This window comes from Serinus canaria, chromosome 8 (genome assembly GCF_022539315.1).
Source record: "Serinus canaria isolate serCan28SL12 chromosome 8, serCan2020, whole genome shotgun sequence".
NCBI lineage: Eukaryota > Metazoa > Chordata > Aves > Passeriformes > Fringillidae > Serinus > Serinus canaria.
In genome coordinates this window covers 8,451,608-8,464,050 of record NC_066322.1, presented here as the reverse complement: position 1 = coordinate 8,464,050, position 12,443 = coordinate 8,451,608, and the positions used below count along the sequence as shown (strand labels likewise).

Below are 12,443 nucleotides of genomic sequence, written 5' to 3'. Positions count from 1 at the left end.
TCCAACTGAAATCCCTGCAAAAAATGGGCAGAAATCCAAAAGTGAGGGGGCTTGGCCGAATAGCAAATATCCCAAAGGCAACTCATTGCCAGGATTTACATCCAGGCAAGATGGAGCCAAAATACTTGGAGGGGAGATGGGGTCCTCCCACCCACAGCAGTCTGGAGCCAAAAGAGAGGGGCCAGGAGAACAGCAGGAGGGCTGGACTTACATCAGCTGGAGCCCCACAAGTGCAGAGGGGTGAGCAGCACCTCCTGCTCAGGGACTTACCCCTCACATGAGGTTTTGGAAACCTCAGGAAGCAGAGCCCACGGTCCCAGAGCCAGCCAGTATCCCAGCTGTGGGGAGGGGAAGGAGGGGTCACTTGGGAGAGAGGAAAAGGTCCGAGGGACAGCTTTGGGGAAGGAGGGATGCATTATTATGAAGACGGCATTTGTCTGCCCTGGAGGAAGGAAGAGGGGAATGCTGGCCTCGCTCCTGAAGGCAGGTGCATGGCTGGATTTGTCGGGGGAGGAAGCAGGGACGGAAGCGAGCCCGGAGCACTGGGCGGCTCCATCGGAGCTCAGGGGCAGGCACGGGAAGAGGCCCCGGGCAGCGAAGCAGCTTCCTAAGGCTTGTCAGGACAAGGCTGCACCGGGGGGAGGGGGGAGCCCCCTGCCAGCCCCCACCACTGCACTGGGCTCTCACACAGCGCCCTGCACGGCACCTCCTGGGCACTGCCACTTCAGCAGGCGGGGAGATGCTTGTTCCCAGACAGGGCTGGAAGGCTGTGAATGCCTGTGCAGACCAGAAGACAAAGCAAAGGGAGCAGTGGGTTTGCTCTGGTTATTCCCAGAGAGGAACGGGACGTGTCCAGAAAACAGCTATGCAGCGCCGGGAACAGTCAGTTCCCCTGCTCTGCTCTGCTCCACTGTGTCCTGCGCAAACTCAGAGCCAGTGAGAGCTTCTTCAGCCGTGGGTCAGAGGGCACTGGAGTCTTGCCATTTTCTAAGGCACAGGGAAAAAAGCCAGGCACAGATGAAAAAGCACTGGAGTCATCATTTTAAGGGAGGGTAAGAACATCATCCATCAATCTGCACTTCCTTGATTGCTTTGACTGCCACCTCCTCCCTTAGGAGCAGGACGGGCTCTGGGTTTATCTCCCCAGGCTGACAGGGGAGTGCAAGACAGAGGTTTGGGATGCTGGTAACAAGGAGCCTCTGCCTGCAAAACTTGCTCCACCACTCCTGCCACATCCCAGTCCCGGGCTCTCCTCCAGCTGGAGGCAGACCACAGCCAGCACTGAGGGGGCTCCTACAGCACCTTGCTGCAGGAGGCTGAGGGGGCTGAAGTTTACATGGGGCCACTGGGAGTCTGGGGCTTCTTCTGCCTGAACGTGCCCATCTGAAAGCTATTTAAATCACACACATCCATCTTGGGAAGGTGCTGGCCCAAGAAATACTGGCAATCAGCAAAACATGCTGGGAAACTACTGCAGGATGTTTGCCCTCTCCAAGGCAGCTCAGGTGGGATCTGGGGCATGGGGCTGGTGGAACTACAAGCTGAACTCAGCACAGCCCAGCTCATTATGGACCACAACAGGAGCAGCCTGAGCATCTATATGGTTCTCAGCACACAATTCACAAAGTTCACAGAGCTGAGCAGACAGGCTCAGGCAAGCTGTGTGTGTGCCCAGAGCTCAGAAACCAGGACACAAACCTTCCCTCTAGTGGCCGGATGGCACATGAACCCCACAGCCACCTCCTCCCTCTGTTACCTCTCTCCCCATGCCAAAGCTAACAGCATTATTTTTCACCAGCCCTAAAGCTCAGCACAGACCCTAAGGGCATCAAATCTTACAAACTCTATGTGAGTTTTTAGTGGCTTAAAACTGGCACAGCTGCTGATTTGCACACAGCCAGACAGCCCCGGGGGTCTGTGCCCACTCTGCAGCTTGCAGTGCCCATCCATGCCTGTGGTCAGCAGCACAGTTCATGTACAAATGTGTCCCAGGCACTAGAGAAGCCACATAGCCACAAATCACCCCTGGTCGCTGCAGCAAGGGTGGTTTGTAGGGCCAGGTATTTAGCTGGGTTACTCCCCCTTGCAGCAGTGGGGCAGAGGATTAGATTCTGCTGGACCTTTTTATTATGGGTTTTCATCCCAGTTTTAGGCTCATCACTGGCCATTTCTGCCTTTTTTAAAGCCCTGGAAAAGTTCTTATTTTAGGGGAAAAAAATCACATGATGGGTTTAGGAAAAAAACACCACTCAAAACTACTGGTAGATCACTACAGCATTATACCTGAGAATTTGTTACTTTATGTTCAGAAAGAGGCTGAGATGTAGATTTGGAAGCTTTAGATTTCACTCTCAGGGATGTGACATTATAGCTACATTAAAAATGAATGCAGCAACTTCGACATTTTCCAAAGCTGGAAGTGAACTATTAATCAAAACAGCCCATCTATCAGCTAAGGAAAAATGATAAATGGAGCATGAACACCATAAACCCCAAGCAGAAATGCTTTTTAATAAAGGTGATTTGCTATTCAGATTATCATAGCCCTATCCACACCTCCTCAGATTAATTATTCCCCTTCTCTGCAGGCTGCTCTGTACACACTCAATGAACAGAAACCAAAAGACATTACCAGGGAGCAAGGCCATCTCCTTCCAGCAAGGCCCCAAGAGATTTGCCTCTTCTAGAAACATCTGCAACTTCCTGAATGGACAGGAGTTCACACCCAACATCTAAGAGTTGGTGGTAAAATAGACCTCAACATAAAACTGCACTGTGTAGCTTTAGTGCTCAGCTGAAGTGTTTGTGTCATAAAATCAGAGAATGGGCTGGAGTGGAAGGGACTTTCAAAGGCCATGTGGGGCAAAGAATAGGCTGAGAAAGTACAGAGTGAGAGTGGGCATTACAGCAACAGGATCCTACAACTACCCAGCAAAAAGATACTGCAAGAAACCTTCATAATTCATCACAGCTTCATATCAGGTTGTGGTTTATGAAGAAAATTGATACCAGGCATGCCTTCCACCAGAGACAAACTGCAGGTCCTTCTTCCCCCCTTTTTTCTGGCAAAGGAGAGGATGAATGCTTGCCAGCTCTAGCAGGCTGACAAGATGCAATGTGGACCAGAGCTAATTAGTGCTGAGTTAGTGCTGGCGGTCTGATGTAGACATGGGAAGTATTTCAGAGTGGCTCCTGGAAGCTCCTGGCTGTCCTGTGTCCCCCTGTGCAGTGGTGGCAGTGCTGGTAACCCCCACAGGCTGCACATCACACTGCTGCAGTGTCCCTGTTTGTGGATGTGCTGCCTGCCTCTGCTGGGAATGAGCACAAGAGAATCTCAAAGTATCAGTTTGGAGATTCTTCTGCTGGGGGCAGGTTTGAAACCCCCAACCTGCTGCAGTCTGTAAAGCCAGCTGTGTTAAAGCAGCTCTGCATTTTCATACCAAGACATTTTTTTCACTTGACAAACAAGAAGCTGGCTGGTGACTCTCTCTGTCACTATGCCAGTCTATCTTTCCTTTATTATGGATAGTGCCTTTCCTGAAGTGGGAACAAGAGTTATTTTTTGTTCCTTCAAATACCATTTGTGAGTTGGCTGACTAAATGCCAGCCTAAGAAAAAATAATCCTGTAAAACAGGCAATGATTCCTTTACATGATTAAAAATATACTGAAAAAATAAAACCATGTTCATACTTCTCAAAAACAACATCTCAAATACAGAAACATCACAACAGGATACAATTAATAAATCAATTAAGAAGCAGAAAATTCCCAGAACAAATCTAGTGACTCTGGTTTTTTAATCCTGAGAAAAGCTCAGACCACAATATACATCTGTGTAAGAAACTTCACAAAGAAACAAAGAGGTGTCTGTCTTAGACCATTGCTCCTATTCTTTTTTCTTGATGGACAAGCCTGTATGAATCCCACACAGATTAAAAAGCACTGAACCATGCAATTATAATGGTGGGGGGCATTTAAAATGCGTTTACTGAGAAGAAACACTGGTTGTCATCTCCTTCCTGATGCCAGTACAGCCGTTACATAGCTCCCCTTTTGTCACTTTATTTCAGATTTCCACAATCCAGCAGGCAGCAGGAAGTTACAAGACTGGGAAAATGGCTCTTTCTGATGAAGTTGCACTGAAGTACTGGACTCCATTTTTTAGCAATTAGTTACTGTGTTCAAATGGCCCAAGTCCTCATCTTGCATCGGCGCCAGACAGGCTTGACCGTCACTCTCCCAGGATATCTGCAGACTCCTTCTGGGGCCAAATCCAAGCTGTAAAACAGAAGACACTGGACCACCCCTCCTAGGACCCCCTGCTTATGCTGGCTCCTTTCACCACAGGCCAGACTCTATGACTTGTCAGAAGCTTGCCCAGGTGTCAGTTCTCTTCCAAGCCCACTTTGCTCAAGCTCTGCTATAACTGCCATGTATTTGAATTCACTGGATCTGTGGTTGAAGGTCTCCACTAACCCGTAGGTCTCGGAGCGATCCGTGGCGTAGAACAGCTGCACCTGGCTGGCCAAGCACTGGGCATCATGGACCACCTGGCAGTGAGAACAGAGCTGTCATCATCAGGGTGGGGCTGTGCCCGTGTCCCACTGGAAAAGAAATGCCACGCTCCTACTCACCATGTGGCTCAACTCCAAGTCACTTTAGTTCAGCAAATCTTTTAATAAACCACCTCCCTGTGGATCCTGACCTACTTAAACACTCCAGCACCGTGTGTTTTAGCAACTCTCCTGCTGTGCATCTGCCTCAGAGGTCAAGTGTGGCTTTTGTGATCCCTGCCCACTCCAAGATGCACCAAGTCCTCATTTTTCCCTTCTTACAGCTGACCTACTTGCAAAGATTGATTGTTTGCTCTGAGATCCAACAGGGAAAAAGAAAAGCATTACCAATTACTCCACTCATTGTTTCAGAAGGGGTGTTGGGAGGTCAGTTAGAGGAGGGATATTTTAATCATTCTGTTCCACCACTACTGTGCCCAGTGCCACCAGTCCAGGCACTGGTATATTATGCCAATAATGGTGTGCCCACACAGAAGGAAAGAGCACAGGTGTGCACAAACTGAACACACAACTCTGGAGTCTCCTGCTTTGACAAACAGGATTAAGCTTCAAACAATGTTTTAACTTGTTTGCAGGTAGCAACAGCTTTCATTTAAATTTGCTTCTGTTAGAAGGAAAAAACCCAGTAGCTTTGTTCTTTTACAAATATCACCTATAATACCCAAATTTAAAAAGAAAGAATGCATGAACTGAAATTACCAAAGACTGATGATTCCCTTCTGGCTTTCCCTAGCCTTAAGAACATTACGTTAAAAAAAAGACAGTGGGACCATTCTTTGGCAAACAGTCTTTGAAAGGCTTCACTGTAATTTAATTTTAATTGAAAACTGTAGGAGTTGTTGCAGCATAAAATGAAGGAAGCCAGTGAGCAGACTTCTCTTACCAAGAACTTGGAGTCCATTTCTGCTGTCATTAGTACTATCCCTTTCTCCTTCTGCAGATCAGGATAATGGTACAAGACCAACAGGCTTGGAGCAGTTTCACCTTGGGTCTGAAGGAGAGAAAGAAACCTGTCAGTATAAAAACCTTCACTCCACTGCAGATCTGGGTGCTTGATTACAAAACTTTGAGCATTAACTGCCACAGAGGCAGTTCCTTCCCCAGTCTTAAGGATCAGTTCTAATTAGAAGTTCATTATTCTCGGTATTTACAGAAAGCAAAGGATTTGCAGAGTTAGGTTATTTTTTAACTTGACTAAAGACTATTTTGCATTTAAAAGAACCCATAATTTTTAGGAAGATATTTACTCTTACAGCATCTACTGCTATTTTAAGTAGTTTGCACAAACAGTTCTAAAAAGCCTGGCTCTTGCACATGTTTTGAGTCTACTGAATTTTTACCTCATTATCCTCTATACTACAGAGACACTTAACACCCATAACTTTACTAATTTACCTGTAACTAATGCACAATTAAACCATAATTAATAACAGCTATTGTCATGAGAATTCTTTTCAAGTTAATCTAGACAACCTGTTGGCTAAACTACTTAGTAAAAAACATATATTTGAATATGCTGATACTATCTTTTTCTGGATCCTAAGTCAGTTTTGAACTTTTTATCTCAAACACTCACCTGAACATTTATCAGGGAAGTGAAGTGTAATTCTGTTCCAGACCACTGCCCCACAAAGAACTCATAGCCTTCTTTTCTTGGCAAAGCATATAGAAACTGCAGAGAAAGTATAAAAAAAAAACCAAACCAATTTTTCCTTACATAGAACAAAATGATGCCTATGTCACACTGGCCTCAAGCATTAATGTTTTAGTGAGAGAACCACAATAGAAAAAGAGTTTCTTTGCCCCACCACAAGCGACACGACAGCAAGAATCAGACTTTGAAGCACACAATAAAGCAGAATTACCCTATCAGTACTAATTCATTAGCAAATATCTTGACAAATACTTTTGTCAGTATTTTGAGACATAAAAAGGAAAGGAGAGTGGAGAACATTCAACCTCTGACCTTCTTGTTCTCACCTAGAAAACTAACAGCAGAAATGGTCAAATATAAGGTAAGGAGCAGAGCATTTAATCCTGTCATTTTATCAACTGCTCCAGAACAGGCATCTTCTCTCTAGACATTTACAGCCTACCCAGCTCCACAGGTTACAGAGCTGCTCGATTTACCACACCAAGGGAAGGGCAACATGGGAGCAGAAAATCTTGCAGGACACCTGATGGAATGCCAGTGCAGTGTACAGAAATGCACTTCAGGCTATAAATAACTTCCCAATCTCCAAGTAGCTCAGGAAGCCAGATACATTTGATCTTGCTCTTGGCAAGTGAAGTACGTAGGACTAATCCATCAACCCAGTAAAGTCTCCATTCCCTGAGAGATTCTGTGCTGCTGCTCTCTCAACCCTCCATCTTTTCTATCTAGATCAAACTGTTTCATACATATGAATAGGCACTGCTTAATCTGAGCATCAGGACAAGTGTTTGAACACCTGGATTTTACTAATCAGGCTGATACAACGGGTATGAACACAGGGGGGTCAAAAGTTAATGGATCAGGCTTTGAAGAGAAGCATTACAGCTCTACAACCACACACTGCTGTACCTACCGATGGACACTTCTGGGCTCTCTTCCACATCAAATCAAACTTGTCTGCCTTTGGGGAAGGAGAAAGAGAAGTTCAATTTTTGTAACACAAATGTGGATGCAGAGCAGTTCGCAATCACCTCATTAACCTTTAGAGGGTACAGCTTCCATCTGGAGAAGATCCCGCTGTGGGGACAGATGGCAATGAGTTCCTGGAAAGCTACATTTAGTTCTTATTTACCTAAAAGTCATCAGCATCCTGTTTTAACAAGGCTGTCTCCAAGATGCAGCAGCAAAATCCTTGGATCCAGAGCTTCATGCCTTGGATGTGGGGGCCCCAAGCCTGAGGCTCACATCCTCTTTCAGTAATTGCTCCACTGCATCATGTACTGTCAACAGCTGAGCGAGACAACACATCCCTGGCTCCAAATTGTGGATTTTCATCACTGTCATCTGTTCCTAGTATAAAAATGCAGCCCATCTATACACTCAATAACATACTTATTGCTTAGGCTTAAATTAAAACCACAACCCTATTTCAGCCCTGATGAAACCTGGCAATTTCATTCACGTGTTCTCTGTGTTTCCCCAAATCTTTTGCCTAATTTTTTTTTTGCTTCCCAGCACTGTATTAATATCTACTCTTAGGTGTTCAGGAAAGAAAACATATGCCATTCATCAAGAAGAAATTTTCCTTCATGTGTACTTTTGAGCATGGGAGAATTATGCAAGGCCTTTCTTTCAGCCAACAAAAAGCTTCTGGCAAAAGACAAAGGGGTTTTTTCCCCCCTCGATGACACCATGAACTGCTTCCTAATGTGCCTGGGATCTGGTTTGCATTGAAGTCTTAAAAAGCTTCCAACACTCCTCCTAAAACAGTGCACTAAAGCACATTGCCAGCCCCACTAATGAAAGACCTACATTTTAGCTGGAGTCCCTGGTTCTGGCCCTCTGCTACAGTAAAAGTGCAAATCAAACTATTTTCACAACATCCACATGTTGAGAAAACTGAAACATGAGGCTGCTTGACTTCAAGTCCCACACTTCCACTTTCAGAGCATTTAGCACATCACACATCTAGAACACTCCCTCCCACTGAGTTTAGCTGCAACAGAAAGGGCCAAATACAATTACAAATCAGACCCCAGATCTAAATGAGGTTTCAAGAACTCAAGGAACACACAGTTGTGAAAAGGCAGATTTAAGAGATTGAAATCACAGAATCACCCTGAAGAAAAGAATAAAGAGAAATCCTCAAAGTGAAAAAAGTCTCCTTCAGCCTAATGCAAACTAAGAACAATTAACATCTGGAAAAGTTATCAAGAATAAGAAGTATGATCTTATCTCAGGAAACACCCTGCAATCTCAAGATGGACAGTGCTGCCAATAATTGTAAATGCATGAAAGTTCTAAGTGATTAGCCACATGCTAGTTACCAGCCAAGTGCTCTTGGACTGCCACATTAGCCTTGAGGCAGCTGCCTGTGCTGTGGGGAAGAGGGCAAAGAAACAAGCAACTCTGAGAAAAATAACTCTAAAATACAAATGCTACTTAATAAATACTAGGGCCTTGCAGAAAGTGTTAGAGGCTTGTATCAAAATAAGCCTGGAAATTCCAGCCAGGTGAGCAGAAAAAAGTCCTTGATTTATGGAGACTCCTCTGAGTGAGAAAAAAAGGGGTATGCATTTCTGAAAACAAAAGCCTTTGTCTGGGACAATAAAATCACTCAGCCCAGAAAGTAAGCTTGTTCTTGAAACCTCACTTTCCTTTAATGACTGCTTTTAAAAGCATCAGAATCTCAGCTGGGAAGGAAAGCTTTGCAAGCTGGCTTTTCAAGTGCTGAACTTTCGAGGAACTACTTACAGGAATAACAGCATAAACTGTGTCTTTTGCAGAAAAATACTGATTCCAAATCTGTAGGAAGCAAAGAAGATGAGATACAGTTAAAGTCCAGCATTTAGCAGCAATGTTAAATGCTTTAAAACATCAACTAACCTTTATAAGCACTTTGGGAAGTCATTTTTCAATTAAGCCTGACTGACTTTCCTGCTAATGCAAGATAATTCTGCAAAGGTTCCAGATGTACCAAAGGACAGATTCCAACCAGGTAACAGAAATCAGCAGTGGGCTCAGAGGTGGCTCAGTATTTATTAACCATCAGAAGTGCTTCTCACATCTTTCCCAACAATCACACCAGTGACTTTTGGTTGTAGTTTTTGGTGTTGGTGTTTTTTTTTAATAAAGAACACACAAAACATTTTCAACAGAAATCTTTGCATGATACTCCTCTGTGTTAACAGTCTTTTGCTTTCACCACAGCAGGATGGCAATACCCACTGTACCTGTACCTCCTAGGAGGACTTACCCAGATGGAGAAAACTTTATCTTCTCCTATGGATGCCCATGCGAATATGCTTTTTGTATATATACATCCACAGCTGTGTTTTATTTTTCAGTCTAAGTAAAATTCCCATGCTTACACATAGATTACTATCAAGCACAGATGAGAAGCAAAGTTTATTCCATTTAAATCCATCACCTGTGTTATCTCCTCTGCTGATTTTTCTTTCACCATCTCAACATTAAGAATTGAATCAAGTGTCTGCAAGAGAAAGCACAAAGAATCTGGCATGATGGTAGTTCTCTGACCTTGTAAGAATCCAGAATGAATGGATGCAATTACAGAGAGCAAAATCAACCTAGGGGAACTTGATTCAATTTATAGTGCCACTTAGTCCCTCTAATTGCCAAATAAAATACAGCAGTGACACATGGAGAAGTAGATTCACACACTGAGGCAGAACAGATTCTTTCAGGAGACAGCACATACTTTGCTCCAGTTGTGCAGATCTCTACTGAAGCTGCAAGAGGAGCTGCAGCCTTTTGCCTTCAGCCATCCCAAAGATGTGCTCTTTGGCAGATTTACACTGAAGAGTCACTGAAATCAAAGGATGTGAAATAGAATTCTCTTGTCCCTGGGCTGACTGATCACTGCAAATGTATTTTCATGCTGTAAAAGGAGCTTAACCCTTTCCATTTAATGTTTAGAACAGATTCCCCAATTGGAAAGAATATCCAGGGTGTCACAGAGAAGGACAGGGCAATAAAAACCCAGAGTGCCAGGAGTTTTAAGGTTGAATGGGATCCCAACAGTAAACCAAGATCTTACACTCAAATGAAGCATAAGGAACACCAGATTTATATCAAAGTGTTCATGACTGAAACTGGCTGTGGCAATACAAGATAATCTACACCCTTGCCCTGCTACCCTCCTAACACTTGGGGTCATTTCTCTTACCTTATCCTTTGTGAATCCTCCCTTTGATGTCTTGCTGCCCAAGCCTTCTGCCTGCAAGAAAACATTCTTCTTTCGTTTTACAGCTAATACCACTGATTTGCCTTCCCTGCCACACATAACCTGCCTGCTGACAAAAACTCCTCAGTGGGAGCTCAAGATACTTGAAGATCACTGCAGTGTATTTTTAATAAAATAAGTGATTGATTAGGTGAAGTAAATAAGACTAGTAACGTAATGTGAATTATGAATTTCAAGGCCACAAAGGATTAGTCAAAAGGAAACTATTATGCATTTTGGATCCAATATTATTGAACAGTTTTCTTGCTTTCACTAAAAAAATGATAAATGCAGGATTGTGTCATTCTTCTGGCCAAACTAATCTGGAACTAATTAAACAAGGTTTCAAGCAGGGAATTTACAATCTAAAAAATAATACAGAGGAGTACAGAACAATGCCTTTATCACACAGTGAAATTTCAGAGCTCCAACTGACAGGGATACTTCCAGTTTGTAGCATGACTCTGATCCCATAAAAATAACATTAGAGCTTCAACGTATGTGATTTACAAAGAAAATTGTCCTTGCCTTTTCCTCCATGCATCTGATAAACTCTCCTTGTTTGGAATGTCCCACGGGCTGCTTTTTCATTTCACTTCTTTTTTCCATACGGGATTCAAACACATCTGGATTGGACCTGAATTGAACAGGGACTGTTAACAGTACAACAGAGCAATAGAACAGCTCGAGTTGGAAGGGACCCACAAGGATCATCCAAGTCCTACTCTCTGCTCCCTGTCCAACTGGACATAAATTAATATAACTAAAACATTCCAGTTTGCTTTTAAATAATCTTAAGTTTTTAATTATGACAATAAACAGGAAAAATCAATGCACAGTTAAGAAACTGTGAAAGCTGTTGCACAATATCTCCTATGACCCAAGGCTTTGGATTTGTTTTTGGCACCGCATCCCAACAAGACCAGGTTGGATGGGGCTCTGAGCAACCTGTCTTAGTGGAAATTAGTCCCTGCCCATGGCAGGAGAGTTGGAAGTGGTTGATCTCTAAGGTGCTTTCCAACCCAAGCCATTTCATGGTTCTGTGAGTGAGTCTGTGAAGTCTTTTGCTTCATTGATTTATACTGCTAAGTAAGGTAATCCATCTTTATCAGGATAATTCAAAACCACGATTCTTCTATGTGCTGTTCTCATTGTGGCCTTACCAGCAGATGGACTTACACCTAAAATAAGACTCAACTTCTACCTACTAATTTTCTGTTCAAATCCTCCTTTATAATAAGACGGAAGACTGTATGTTGAAATACTCTTTGCCCGCTCCAATGGTTTCCAAAATTGGAGTGCTCTTTGCCTGTTCCAAAGGTTTACAAAGGTGGAGAGCAGTGCTGGGTGATTAACATCATTTAGCGTTTTAAAATGTTTACTGTGATACTGATTCATGTTCTTAACTTAAAATTTTAATTTAATCTTCGCAAAACTATCTCTAACCAAGCTCACCACGCTGGGAGACGGCCCTCACTGACCTGCTATCGACCACATGTGGATTTCAAGGCAATTGGCCTAAACTAATCGAGTTTCTCAAGAGGGCGAAAAGCTAAAACTGAAGGACATCTCTCCTTGAAGAGAGCGCTCCCCAGGCCCGCCCGTTTCGCAAACCCAGCCCGCCCACCCCGGTCCGGCCACCGCCTCCCTCAGGGCCCACCTCCGCAGCTCCTGGATCTTGTGCCGGTACTTCCCGTAGAAAGGGTTCTCCTCCAGCGCCGCCTCTCCCGATCCCGCAGCCGTTCCCGATCCCGCTGCCGGCCCCAGCACCCCCCGTGCCGGCGGTGCCAGCAGCCCGAGCGGCCGGAGCGCGGCGCGGCTCCGCAGGGCCACCCCCAGGCCCCAGCCCTGGCACAGCGGGCCCGCCATGGCTCCGCTGCCCTCGGCCCGCCCCGCGCTCCGCCCTCCGCTCCCCACAGCCCGCTCCGCCCTCCGTTCCCCGCTCCCCTCAGCCCGCTCCGCCCTCC

At 44.7% G+C, this 12,443-nt stretch overlaps 1 protein-coding gene across 2 annotated transcripts; it reads right to left on the bottom strand.

The window, feature by feature from the left end:
- Positions 1 to 3,780: 3,780 nt before the first annotated feature.
- On the bottom strand, positions 3,781 to 12,366 carry ATPAF1 (ATP synthase mitochondrial F1 complex assembly factor 1). Of its 2 annotated transcripts, none has more exons than XM_009088692.4 (9): positions 12,137 to 12,366; positions 11,005 to 11,113; positions 10,420 to 10,470; positions 9,661 to 9,723; positions 8,985 to 9,035; positions 7,144 to 7,191; positions 6,153 to 6,248; positions 5,460 to 5,567; positions 3,781 to 4,552 (listed from the first exon to the last, which is right to left on the bottom strand). In XM_009088692.4, the coding sequence occupies exons 1-9, from the start codon at positions 12,343 to 12,345 to the stop codon at positions 4,358 to 4,360; spliced, it is 930 nt and encodes a 309-aa protein (XP_009086940.1). In that variant the 5' UTR covers positions 12,346 to 12,366; the 3' UTR covers positions 3,781 to 4,357. The 2 variants fall into 2 exon arrangements, with proteins under 2 accessions (XP_009086940.1, XP_030082321.1); XM_030226461.2 differs by having other exon boundaries at positions 3,781 to 4,280.
- Positions 12,367 to 12,443: the final 77 nt, after the last annotated feature.

Coding starts and splice junctions, on each gene's coding strand:
- ATPAF1 (XM_009088692.4), bottom strand. CDS start 12,345: ATGGCGGGCCCGCTGTGCCAGGGCTGGGGCCTGGGGGTGGCCCTGCGG. Junction 7,192..8,984: donor CAGTTTATGCTGTTATTCCT/GTAAGTAGTTCC, acceptor CCTTCCCCAAAG/GCAGACAAGTTTGATTTGAT. Junction 6,249..7,143: donor GAGCCCAGAAGTGTCCATCG/GTAGGTACAGCA, acceptor CTTTCTCTGCAG/TTTCTATATGCTTTGCCAAG.